Source organism: Mustela nigripes, chromosome 14, assembly GCF_022355385.1.
Source record: "Mustela nigripes isolate SB6536 chromosome 14, MUSNIG.SB6536, whole genome shotgun sequence".
In the NCBI taxonomy this organism is placed as follows: Eukaryota; Metazoa; Chordata; class Mammalia; order Carnivora; family Mustelidae; genus Mustela; species Mustela nigripes.
The window spans coordinates 27,235,672-27,249,838 of record NC_081570.1 but is presented as its reverse complement, the minus strand read 5'-3'; the positions used below and the strand labels follow the sequence as shown (position 1 = coordinate 27,249,838).

The window sequence follows — 14,167 nt, the reverse complement described above, 5'->3', positions numbered from 1 at the left end:
CAGACATCAGGAATTGAGTCTGTATGTTGTCCTAAGAAAATGCGACTTCACCATTGGCTATGTGCACGAAGTAGAGGAATGACAGGGTCTTACCTCCGTTATAATTAATCAGAGGGAGAACAGATTAGATGAGGGCACTCAGGATCATTCTGCAATTGTATGGGAGAGTAATAATGAGAGCTGGAACTAAGCAGAGGAAGTGGTGAGGAGAAGGTTCGAGATTGAGAAGGTAAATTCTACAGGACTGAGAGGTTGCGTAGATAGGGGAGGCAGGTAAGAGGGTGCAGCTGAAAAGCAACCTCAAGGTCTGGAAATCAGTAGAAAAGTTGTGTCTGGAAGGAGAGATTTAAAAGCCATACACACTACTGAAACTTAAAGATCTACAATAAACCAAGAACAAATGGAAAAGCAAGATGAAAGGAGAAAAATGGGTGTGGAAGTCAAGTGGCAGACGGTGCTGATGCGTGAGTGAGACCGTATCAGATGTAGAGCTCAAGGAGCAGCAGTGGCAGGCTGCTGTAAATTGAAGAGGAAATAGCCAAGGGTAGTCTTTTCTGTTCTTAACGTGAACACTTGACAGAAGTATAAATATACAGAGAAAAGCCCGTGGTCCATAAGTGTACAGAATGAGGTCTGTTCCCAAAGTAAAAATGCTTATGAAACCAGTATGAAAATAAAAAAATTAAACATTAACTGTAACCATGAAGCCCCTTGGTGGCCTTTCCTGGTTACCACAGCCTATCTACCCTGCTCTTGGTAACCAGACTTTTTACAATATAGATTATGTCTGCTTTTGAACTTTATAATAAATAGCTTCATAGGCCCTTTGGGTCTGACTTCCTTGGTTTGACAATGTTTATGAAATCCACCCACACTGTTGCCTCATTCTCTTTGTTGTAGAATATTCTGTTATATAAATATACACTATTTATTTATCCAATCTACTGATGATGGGCATTTGAACCATTTGTAGTTTTTGACTATGACCAGTGCTACCATAAACAGGTTAATGTACTATCTTTTGGTGAACACGGATACCCATTTCTGTTCGCTATCCTGGAATGGAGATCCTGAGTCATAGAACATGCATATATTTAACTTTAGTAGATAATGACAGGCAGTTCTCAAAAATGATCATGTTAATTTACACCCCCACTGGCAAAATGTGAAGTTTCAATCGTTCTATATCCTTATATTATTTGTCTCTTTAAATTTCAGGTGAGTGTCTTTAGGCGATTGTTTTAAGAACAGTTTAGTTAAAAATGAAAGAAAGATAAGGGAAAATAACTTGAAGGGAAATGGCAGGATTAGATTAAGGAGCTGCGTTTTAGGATGGGGCAATTGTACGCTAAGGGAAAGCAATCAGAAGCTTCCAACAGACGGAAGATACAAGCAAGAGGGTAACCCGTGAACTAAGACCAACTCAAGGCAGGTCAGAGCCAATGTGAACATATTGAACATTTTTTCCTATGACAAAGCAAAGAAAGTAGGTATGACTGACCATATAATTTCTTACTGAAGAAGAGGTCCTGTGCTGAGTGTCGGGGCAAGGGACTAAGGTTAGGGACCCATGGAAAATGGTAGTAAGAGCTAACAAAAGAGGAGTCAAAGGATTATTAAATAATAGTGAAGGATATCTTTGAAGTTTTGGTGCTTTGTGGTAGGAAGTTATAATTTAGGACACTGCCTGCTCTGATTCCTGAACGGGGAGCATGTATTTCTTTAAGACACTCCATCTGAAGGCTCAAGAGGGGTCACATGCTCCACCCAGTTAACATGTTTCTAATAGTATGTCTTCTTCTACTCTGGAATTTTAACTAAGGCCCAAAGCAGAGGATCAAAGATGCTAGGCATCCCACAGTCTAAAGAGCTACCAATCTTTGAAGCCAGCCACCTCCCCTTAAGGCCTGTTAGGAGGAGCCAGTTCAGGACTGGTTTCGTCATTAATACCCTGGCTCTGGCCTCTTCCCACCTAACCTCCGTCCTCCCAGTAGGGGAAGAGAGTGATTATGGATTTTCTGAAAACATGGAATTTTAATTGTGAGGAAAGGTATGCTCTCTCCCATGAAGACATATAAGGGGGACTCCAAGAGAATCCATTATAAAGATAAAAGCCTGGGGCACCTGGGTGGCTCAGTTGGTTGAGTGGTTGAACGTCCAGCTGTTCGTTTTGGCTCAGGTCATGATCTCAGGGTTGTGAGAATGAGCCCGGCTATGGGCTCAGTGCTTGGTATGGAATCTGCTAGATTTTCTCCCTCACCTTTTCCCTCCCCCTCTGCCTCTCCATACACTCATACATGGTCTCTCTCAAATAAAGTCTATCTTATTTCAATATATATAAGTATTACATATATAAAAATTTATTATATATATATATATATATATATATATATATATATATATATAAATAAACTATTTACTTGTGAGAGAGAAAGAAAGAGAGTGCATGCACACAGGCATGAGCTGGGTGAGGGGCAGAGAGAGAGAGACAAGCAGACTCTCCACTGAGCAGGGAGCCCCACATAGGACTTGATCCCAGGACCCTGAAATCATGACCTGAGCCAGAGTCAGATGCTTAACCAACTGAGCCACCCTGACACCCCATAAATAAAATTTTTAAAAAGATAAGAGCCTGCTGGAAAGGGAGGCTATCAACTCATGCCCTAGTTGGACACTTCCTGAGCTCAGAGCCCACAGGACCACTCTGGCAACTCCAGAGGGTTGAGAATGGTGAGAATTCTTGGAAAGAGAATTCTTGGAAAGAGTTTTGGGAGCCTAAAGGAATGAAAATGAGCAGAAAAGCAGGAGCAATGGAGCCACACAATGGGATATGTAACCTAAAGGAAGAGTCTATACCATTGATGGAGCCCAAGAAAGATACCGCTGCCCTTTGAGGGTCTTCAATCTTGAGGCTATGACACCAGAAAGTATCAGAATGGACTACAGAAAGCTGTAACCTGTCAGCTCCTAACCATCAACAGGTTGGCAGTCAAGAATACCAGATGTGTTAAGAGTCCTAGAAGGACGAGGGGAAAGAGTATCTTAGAGTCAGGCCATGGTCCTTTCTTCTACTCAAAGTTACCAGGACCAAAGCTCTGGCCTGCCTTGGGCAGGTGAAGGGTAGGAGTAGTAAGCTTTGAACTCATTTATAAATTTAAGTTTTAAAAATGTGGTAAAAATGAGTGGGAGGGGCACCTGGGCGGCTCAGTCGGTTAAAAGTCTGCCTTCGGCTCAGGTCGTGATCCCAAGGTCCTGGGATCGAGCCCCACGTCAGGCTTCTTGCTCAGTGGGGAGACTGCTTCTCCCTCTGCTCTCTCTTTCTTTCTTTCTCTGTCTGAAATAAATAAATAAAATCTTAAAAAAAATGAGTGGGGAATTTTACCTCAAAATAAAATGGGGAAAGGAGAAAATAACACCAATAAAACCAACAGAAATGTCAAGAAGCTATGGAATTTGGTTAAAATGCTGTTGAAGGATCTATTAACCAATGATAAAGTTAAAAACAGTGATATGAAAAAATAATCTTTTATACTGGTTAGAAATGACTGGATTTTTAATTTTAGCTGGTAAAAAACAAGACTCCTGTTTTTGATCTCTGAGAGTTTGAAAATTCTAAGAAAGCTGGGAAGATGTGTAAAAATCATCTTTAGTCTTTGTGAAATATACCTGGTTATTTGCTGACTAAAGCAAAGTTTCAATCTGGTGTCCCAAAGGAAAACTGGTCCCTAAAATTTCTGGTTAAATAAACTATAGAAATATCCCTGTCTTTAAGACTCATAATGACCACTTGTATATCAGTGTTATCCAAAAACTGTAGTGAAAAAATCTTTTTAACCAGTATTTCCAGAATTCATCTGAACAGCATATTGTTTTTTCTACTCTACAATATTTACTGAGAAGTCAGAGCAGTAGTGTTCTTTTGGATACAATGATGGAAACACTAGGTTAAAAACATGCTCTCCAATTTTACAGACTTTATCTCTAGAAAGTACTTTTAACTTTTGCTTTGCTAATTGACTGTTACCACCCACAGTGAAGATGTACAACACTGATTTAAGAGGAACAGATACAAGAATATGGATAAAGGAGTGGGATAATTTTAAAGCTGTAAGACTGAAATGCGGGTTAGTGTATTTACAACATAGAAAGCTTTAAGATACAGCTGTTCAGTATAGGACATCGTCCTGCAATTTTTAAAATTAAAAAAAAATTTTTTTTTTTACAGATTTTATTTATTTACTTGAAAGAGAAAACGAGCAAGTGAGCACAAGCCAGGGGCGGGGTAGGGGGTGGAGCAGAGAGGCATAGGGAGCAGACTCCCCACTGAGCAAGGGGCCCTGATACAGGGCTCAACACCGGATTAACCCCAGGACCCTGAGATCATGACCTGAGCTGAAGGCAGATGCCTAACGCCTAACAGAGAGCCGCCCAGGCACGCCTGCAATTTATTTTAATCAAGAGTGAGTTACCTAAAATAGTTTTGGGCTACATTCTCTCAGACATTCAAGGAACATGGATATACTGTGCTGCTGGAAAGTCTGAGAAGCACTAAATTAAAGCTTATGCTCTACTAAGGGACAAAGCTAGCAAATTAATAAAATGATTTTATGAAAAGAATAACACTCTTAAAATTATTTTAACTGAAACTTAAAGCTGTAAATCTACAATTAAACTCTTTACATGTTCAATATCTGCCAGTAAATGCCAAAGCTTTCTGTGAAGTATTACCAAATAGAAGCAAATGTCAAAGGAAGAATCAGGTATATTTAAATTTTTTGAAGTTTTAGGCTAAACTGAGAAGATTCATTCTATTAGACTACTTATATTCTGGTATTTTTATAGAAGTAAGCCCCTAATTCAAGGTAAAGAAGGGGAAGAAATTTATTTACTGAATTTCACCTCAGTGAAATGTGGAAACAATTTGGAGTGTAGAGAACAGTGTTTCTTTCTCCTTTTTCTGAGATTTTAAAAAAATACATACATAAGAATGGAAGTTCCTGAATTAGAACATTTCAGCCAAAGGGTAGGCTTACCTGTATTCCAGCATGGCTACAGAGGTAAAAATCAAACTCATATGGGTGTGTAATATCTGTATCAACTGTTGTTCCAGCTGGGATATTGCCACTTCTTCCAACCTAGATTTGTTTGGTCAAAGTTTAAACAAACAGGACAAAGGTAAAGAATGTAACTGAAAGCACTTTTAAAAATAAATAAATATATATAGGCTGATCCTTCAAGTATTACTTGAGCAGACATTAATAGCAGACCTTATTCTAGTCCTGGTTCCTAGTCTTATACGTTGCTGAAAGAGTTGATAAACAACAAAGAGTTACTAGGGCCTACTGGTGCTTAGCAAGTAGGTGATCCCAATATGGGTAGAACACTTGAAAACAATTTTTTAAAATTATTTTTGCTCCAATTTATGGTACCTGGGAACAACAGGTACTCTTGAATGTGTAATTCATGAAAACCAGCATTTTTCTTCGAGAATACTGTTTTTAGAGAGAAAGAATGCTGACAATGACAACTGTGCCACCATTTGTTAACCATATATGGGCCAGGCACAAAACATAATTTCCAATCAATAAATTCATGTGAATTACGTATTTTTCCTACATGTTAGGGAAGTTTGGGCTCAGGAATATGAAATAATTTCCTGAACAGCACACAATAAAAGGCAGAACTGGGAGTCAAATATAGAACTGACTGCAAAGGCCCTATTCCTTTTATTTCACACTAGCAGTTCAATATCTTGTAAGGGAATCTGCTCTAGGCACACCACCTATGATGTGAATATAAATGAAATGGTTCAAAATTTCTGATAATGAAAGGGTTCTAACTAAACACTTTAAAATACATATATATTTACTTTTACCTCTTTATCCTTAAAAACATTTAAAACCAAGAATTTTTAGCTTACAATTACAAGACTAACAAAGTGGAAACTACTTTACTACTCAGATATTCTTTCTGCATGTGAAGGACTACTATCAGGTAGTGGCTTGAGTTAACAGCTTAGCCCTTACCATGTATAAAACAAAGTTCATTAGTTCATAATCAACTAAATTATCCTTATTCATAATACATAAATCAAATTAACACATATAAAAAGTTTTACTCTACTCAGAGAAGTAGAATGGGTTCATATCACAGCCCCATCAGCTTCTAGTTGTGCTCCCTAGGGCATGGTACTTTACCCTCTGTGCCTCTGATTCCTCATTTATAATGATCTCTCACCTATTAGTAGTAGTATTCAGAACAAAGGTGAAAGAGAAGTAGACAAATGAAGGACTAACATGATTGAACATCAGATGCTACTAATCATTAAATCTAAGTTAGGTTTTCCTAATCCTACTTTTGAAGAAACATTTGGTTTTACAGCTACAAAAATGTACCTAGTAATTTGGGGTCAAATGCCTTTAACAACTCTCTCTATTGAAAGAGTTGTTATTAGAGAGGTGCTATAGGACAGTGATAATGAGTACTTAAGAGCCATGCTGCCTGACCTGAGTCCTAGCTCTACCAATTACTAGCTTTATAACCTTGTTCTTTTACCTCATCTGCCCCATTTTCCTTCTGTGGAAAATGATGATAGTAATAGTAAGTATCTCATGGTGTTGTGAAGATTAAATAAGTTACATTTATGACACATACCTAGAACAATGCCTGCTATTATTATTTCTTTTCCTCTATTATTATTCTTTTTTCTTTTTGTCTATTATGGCCACCATCACAACCACTCTACAACTAACTAGCCAACCTTTACTGAGCACTTAGTATGTGCCAAACACCATTTTGGATAAATAACATAATTTAATTTACTTAATCCTCTTAACAACCCAGTAAAGGAAAGTATTACTATCACCCAAACGTTGTTGGGAAGGAAACAGTCACAGAGACGTTAAGTTACTTGCCTGAAGTTACATGGAAAGTGTAACCAAAGACTAAGTATATACCAAAGCAGAGATACACTTCTCTGTCTTTTTGTTGAATCCTTTCCCCAAGGAGACACCAACGCTTACAATCCTCAGATTTCTCTGCTTCAAGGTTTAAAAGATGGGAGCCAAGACTGCTATGCTGCATGTAGACAAGACAGATTTTCCCAGGTATTTACCCCTCCTTCTTTAATTATGAAAATACATAGTCATACTACAAAATATAAACAGTAATTCTGTGAGGGGGTGCCTGGCTGGCTCAGTCAGTAAAGCATGCAACTCTTGATCTCAGTGTAGTGAGTCTGAGCCCCACACTTGCATATAGAGATTATTTAAAAATAAATAAATTCTTAAAAAAAATCCTGTGAATTTTAAAAGAAGCATTATATAGAAGATTGTTTGCATGAATTTCTATTAGTCATCCTCAAAAGTCTCTAGCTTTTTAAAAAACTAATTTTTACAAGACATTTTTAAAAATAAATGCACCTTTCCTCTTCTGGACATTTAAGACACACAGTAATAGAAAGAGCAATTTTAAAACTATGAGTTTCTTCACAATAACAAAAAGTATTAACAGAATTTTGAATACTTGGAGTGTTAACAGAAATTCTAGGAAGTTAAAAAGTAACAACCTGGTTTGATGCTTCTCTATTCATAATGAGGTATGCTGAGATCTGCTACTATACACTGGAACCTCTTCTGTTGGCAGAGAGCCTTTGTTTAGTGCTCTATGAACTATATAAGATAAGCTTGTTTTATAACAGTATTACAACAGATGTAAGATTACCCTTTCTGTCCTATCAGCACAAAATAATCGAGTGTGATGTCTCTTCTGAACTACAATGTAGGTTATTCCAGGTTGATAGTCTTTCTCCAAACTGATGCAGGCTTCTCGAATTGCTAGTAGTTCATAATATAATACCTAGAGGAGATGAAATGGAAAGATTTGATACATCAGTTGTTCTCTTATACATACTTCAAAGTAAGATGATTTGGTTTTAGGACTTCTTAATCTTATCACTTTTAGATAAATACACTTCTCTGTTCCATTTTAACTATTACCAGAGCATGATCTTAGCAATCAAGGCTTACAAATCCATAGTAAACATTTTAGAAGAGATAATCTGAGGAAGTATCAAATTTTGACTTGTGGAATTCTCAACTTAATTAAGATTTCAAACTTCAAAACTAGACACAATATTATAAACACAGTATCTGATTTAACTATAGTATAATGAGATCCCAGGCAACCAACCTGCCTAAACTGTCCCTCTGAAACACCATCCCGATAAAAGATGATACGAGTAGGTTTGAACCGAGTTGACTTATAAAACTGAATGAGAAGTTCTCGAACCATGGAGGCCAAGTCCTGGATGATCTCCTGTCGGGGTCGCTGAACTCTTACTGTGGCACAGTATCTGCTTGGGTGGGCATCCATACTACCTACAACCTAGGTTAGAAAAAGTAAAGAAAAATAGAAATTAAGACAATCAAAATTACACCAGTAAGAATTTTACCACAAAAAAATAGAAAAAAAAGTATGTGGATTTCATTTAAATTTGCAGTTTATTATAATCTTATTATTTCAGAGTAATAAAAGTTCATTTTTAGTTCATTTTGAGAGTAATAAAAAATCAATAATTCCCAGGGAAGAGCAGAATAAAAGATCTACTACAGAGTTAAGACCTATTTTCTGGGGCACCTGGCTGACGTGGATAGCTATTGGGAGTGTGTGACTCTTAATCTCGAGGTCATGAGTTCAAAACCCACATGAGGTGTAGGGGTGCCTGGGTGGCTCAGTGGCTTAAGCCTCTGCCTTGGGCTCAGGTCATGATCTCAGGGTCCTGGGATCCAGCCCCACATGAGGCTCTCAGCTCAGCAGGGAGCTTGCTTCCCCCATCCCCTCTGTCTGCCTTTCTGCCTACTTGTGACTTCTCTGTCAAATAAATAAAGAGACAGAAAGACACTGATAAGGAGAATAAGAGAAAGGAGATAAAAGGACTCATTCAAACCCTGGATTTCTCTTTCTATCTTTAGTAAACCACTCCAGAAGCCATGCTTAAGACTCTGAAATACCATCTTAGAACTGTTAAGCTTCGTAAACTTTAAAGATTTTTATTTATTTATTTGAGAGAGAGACAGTGAGAGAGAGCATGAGGAGAAGGTCAGAGGGGAGAAGCAGACTCCCCATGGAGCTGGGAGCCCAATGTGGGACTCGATCCCGGGACTCCGTGATCATGACCTGGACCGAAGGCAGTTGTCCAACCAACTGAGCCACCCAGGCGTCCCAAGCTTCATAAACTTTAAAAGAATTTTTCCTCTTATTGCAGCATCCTAGACCAGAGGCTTGAATCCATTGGTCCTCTTACTGCATTAAATGTTTGTGTTTTACATTCAATCCTTAAAGAAGTTAATCTTGGTTTTGAGAGTAACTATCGTAATTTTCTTTGTGTGTATACTATTTAATATTATTACGTGTTTTGGAGTAAAGGAAACTTTGAAGCATGAATTTAAAAATTCACCTTGACTATTGTTACTCACAGACCTACTGAAGAATAATCTCTGGAACCTGAATATTTTTAAAATGCCTATACATCATTTTGATCAGAGCCAAGGCTGAGAAGCAGGTGGACACTCTGCCTCCAGTTTCTCTTCTCCCAGGGTAATATTTACACCAGTGCTTCAAAAATGGGAGCCTGGGGACGCCTGGATGGCTCAGTTGGTTAAGCAGCTGTCTTTGGCTCAGGTCATGATCCCAGCGTCCTGGGATTGAGTCCCACATCGGGCTCCTTGCTTAGCAGGGAGCCTGCTTCTCCCTCTGCCTCTGCCTGACATTCTGTCTGCCTGTGCTCGCTCTCTCCCCCTCTCTCTCTCTGATAAATAAATAAAATCTTTTTTTTTTTTTTTTTAAAGATTTTACTTTATTTATTTGTCAGAGAGAGAGCGAGTGAGAGCGAGCACAGGCAGACAGAGTGGAAGGCAGAGTCAGAGGGAGAAGCAGGCTCCCTGTGGAGCAAGGATCCCGATGTGGGACTCGATCCCAGGACGCTGGGATCATGACCTGAGCTGAAGGCAGCTGCTTAACCAACTGAGCCACCCAGGCGTCCCAATAAATAAAATCTTAAAAAAAAAAAAATGGGAGCCTGCACCGCAACGTTCATTGTAGCATTATTCAAAGTAGCTAAAATGTGAAAACAACCTATGTGACAATGAATGAATGAATGAATAAAAAAAAATATGGCATAGATACACAGTGGAATATTATTCAGTCATAAAAAGAATGGAATCCTGCCATTTGTGCAAACATGGATGGACCTTGAGAGCATTATGCTAAGTGAGAAAAGTCAGATAGAGAAAGACAAATACCCTATGACCTCACTTACATGTGGAATAAAACAAAACAAAACAAAAACAACCAAGCTCATAGATTTGGTGAATGAACTGGTAGTTGCCAGAGGCAGGGAGTGGGTGATGGATGAAATGGGGAAAGGGGTCAAAAGGTACAAACTTCCAGTTAAAAAATAAATTATGTCATTGAGATGTAACTGTATTAGCATGCAGTATGATGACTACCATTAATAATACCGTACTGACTATTTGAAAGTTGCTCAGAGTAAATCTTAAAAGTTCTCATCATAAGAAAAAATATTTTATAATCATAGTGACAGATGTTAATCAGATTTATTATGGTGCTCTTTAAAAAATATGTACATATACTGAATCATTATGCGGCACACCTCAAACTATTATATGTCAGTTATACCTCAATTAAAAATAAATAAAAATAGTACTTCAAAAGAGACCTTAACTTCCTGTCCATAACTTAATGACTTATTACTTGAAACTAAAATATGGAAAATTCTTGTTTCTCTTCTGTGTTAAGTCAGAGTAGAAAATAATCAAGTTTTTCAAAAATTGAACTAGAGGGGCACCTGGGTGGCTCCGTCATTAAGCATCTGCTTTTGGCTCAGGTCATGATCCCAGGGTCCTGGGATCGAGCCCCACATCAGGCTCCCTGCTCAGCAGTAAGCCTGCTTCTCCCTCTCCCACTCTCCTAGCTTGTGTTCCCCCTCTCGCTGTCTCTCTTTTCTGTCAAATAAATAAACAAAATATTTTTTAAAAAAATGAACTAGAATTTGTCTACTATGTACATGGGATTGTATCTGCTTTTACTTTATCTTCTAAAGAAGAAAAAAAAAAGGAACCTAGCTATTTGTTTCTTCTGAATGGTATTTCACTACTAAAAGAATAAATCTATATATATCCCTTCTGAAGGCACAAACAGTCACACAAAAGCTTATTAGGCCTCACAATCTGTTATATTACACTCTAATTCCCTACATTTCTCAACATTCTCAAAACACACCAGGTTTTTGCAATCTAAATTTTAATTTATATTGCTATTAAATATCTATTATACTATGTGGCAATTATCATTTAAATTTATTTTTTCACACTGGTCTTTAAGTTCTTGGGAATAAAGCCATATAGCAAAAAGAATCAACGAATAAATTCTACTAACAATAAAAGAAAGTGGATATTTGTTAGAATGAATTCAGTAGAAAAGGACAATGACTACCCAGAAGTCCAACAATCCAACTACGCTTAATTAAACTTTCTTGGAAAATAGGCCTCAAAATAGCAAATCCAAAGTAAGTCTTTTGAATTTCTTCTATGAAAAAATAATTCCATTTTCCATAAGAACATTTTTATGAATATCAGAAGTGGCTCTATACTACCTGTAGGACATCTGAAATGACAACTCATGCATAAATGTAAGAAGAAAAAGCAACATAATTTATTTTTTAAAAGACTTATTTTATTTTATTTTTTAATTTTTATTTAAAAATTTTTTTTTAATTTTTTAAAAAGATTTTTATTTATTTATTTATTTGACAGAGAGAGATCACAAGTAGGCAGAGAGGCAGGCAGAGAGAGAGGAAGGGAAGCAGGCTCCCTGCTGAGTAGAGATCCCGATGTGGGACTTGATCCCAGGACCCTGAGATCATGACCTGAGCTGAAGGCAGCAGCTTAACCCACTGAGCCACCCAGGCACCCTTATTTTATTTTTTAAAAGATTTTATTCATTTGACAAAGAGAGGGAGCACAAGCAGGGGGAGAGGGAAAGGAAGAAGCAGATTCCTTGCTAAGCAGGGAGCTTGACATAGGGCTCGATCCTAAGACTCTGGGATCATGACCTGAGCTGAAGGCAGATGCTTAACTGAACCATCCAGGCACCCCCAAAATTTATTTATTTTAGAGAGAAAGAGAGAGAGCTCAAGAGAGCATGTGCATGAGTTGGGGGAGGAACAGGGGGAGAGAATCTACAAGCAGACTCCCCTCCCCACTAAGTACAGGACTCTACAGAGGGCTCTATCTCAGGATGCATGAGATTCTGACCTGCGCAGAAACCAAGAGTCGGATACTTAACCAACTGAGCTGCTCAGGTGCCCAAGCAATATAATTAATGTATTAACAGATTAAAAGCAAATTTCCTCCACTAGTGAAAATAGCTTTGGAATCTTAGGTAAAAATTTTAACATTACTATCATTTTCATGGATAAATAAAATATACCAGATTGTTAAAATTTACATAAAGATTATAATGGGTAATAGAAAAAATATGTAGGGGGCACCTACATATTAAGCCTCTGCCTTTGGCTTGGGTCATGATCCCAGGGTCCTGGGATCGAGCCCTGCATAGGGCTCCTGGCTCCGTGGAAAGCCTGCTTCTCCCTCTCCCATTTTCCCTATCTGTGGTCCCTCTTTTGCTCTTTTTCTGTCAAATAAATAAATAAATAAAAATAAAATCTTTAAAGTAAAATAAAAAAAAAATGAATAGGATCTTAAAAAAAAATACACTTTAAAGAACTGACACAGAGGGGCGCCTGGGTGGCTCAGTGGGTTAAGCCGCTGCCTTCGGCTCAGGTCATGATCTCAGGGTCCTGGGATCGAGTCCCGCATTGGGCTCTCTGCTCAGCAGGGAGCCTGCTTCCCTCTCTCTCTCTCTCTCTCTGCCTGCCTCTCCGTCTACTTGTGATTTCTCTCTGTCAAATAAAATAAAATAAAAATCTTAAAAAAAAAAAAAAAAAGAAATGTTTAAAAAAAAAAAAAAAAGAACTGACACAGAAACTATACCAAACACAGAGGTGGGCAAATATTAAAAGGAGGAGTGGCAGTATTATTTTTTTTAATTTGAGAGAGAGAGAGAGAGCATGAACCCAAGCAGGGGTAGAGGAAGAAGGAGAAGGAGACTTCCCTCCGCCGAGCAGGGAGCCAGACATAGGACTCTATAGCAGGACCCCAAGACCATGACCTGAACTGAAGGCAAATGCTTAACTGACTGAGCCACCCAGGTGCCCAGAGTGGCAGTATTAAAACAAAAAATTCAGGTGAAAAAGTATTAGATTGGACAAAGGTAGAAGATATTGTACACTGAAAAAATAAAGCAATATACCAAGGTTTTACACAATTCATCTTTCTGTAACAGAGACACTCCTGAAATACATAAACTCTTGGAACAAAAACTAACTGAAAATATACAATCATAGGCCAGATAGATGAAGTAGGAAACAAAAGACTTGAGTAATACAATTAATAAGCTTCATTTAATAAACATATATATAACCTGTAGCCCTAAATCAGGAATGAAAAATCCAAAGAATATTTCAAAGTTGATTCTATTTTTAAATTTTTTAAAGATTTTATTTATTATTTGACAGAGAGAGACACAGTGAGAGGGAACACAAGCAGGGGGAGTATGAGAAGAAGCAGGCTTCTCTCTGAGCAGGGAGCCCGATGCGGGGCTCAATCCCAGGACCCTGGGATCATGACCTGAGCCGAAGGCAGATGCTTAACGACTGAGCCACCCAGGTGCCCCGAAAGGTGAGTCTAGAGATATATATTTATAAAACTTGGTTTCAAAGAGAGTGTCATTAAAATTTAAAAATGCTGAAACCAAACTGTTGATCATCTAAACTTTCGACAAGATAAACCTGCCTAATGACACTTACAGCAGCAATCGAAGGCTTCTTCCCATCACCAGCTGGTGGATGAGTGACATCTGCTCCCAAAAAGATCACTGGTTGCTGGAACACAGAAGGTCTTAAACACATTTTTAAAACGAGTTAGATAATTCTATTTTCATTATGCATTTATCTGTATATACTATTGAAACACAATTGCAAGCCGCTGACACAGCACAGAACAGCCTCAAAGGCTGGAACTACTGC

General features: G+C 38.1%; 1 protein-coding gene across 3 annotated transcripts in view; it reads right to left on the bottom strand.

Moving 5' to 3' along the window:
* The window catches only part of LOC132002197 (protein argonaute-3), a 125,850-nt gene that overhangs the window by 4,469 nt on the left and 107,214 nt on the right, over positions 1-14,167 (bottom strand). For 2 of the 3 annotated variants that reach the window (XM_059377247.1, XM_059377249.1), the window contains exons 14-17: positions 13,949-14,039; positions 8,191-8,385; positions 7,723-7,857; positions 5,034-5,135 (exon numbers count right to left, since the gene is read on the bottom strand). In XM_059377247.1, coding sequence (XP_059233230.1) covers positions 5,034-5,135; positions 7,723-7,857; positions 8,191-8,385; positions 13,949-14,039 — 523 coding nt within the window. The remainder of the gene's footprint in view (positions 1-5,033; positions 5,136-7,722; positions 7,858-8,190; positions 8,386-13,948; positions 14,040-14,167) is intronic. The other variant, XM_059377248.1, reaches the window with a different exon arrangement.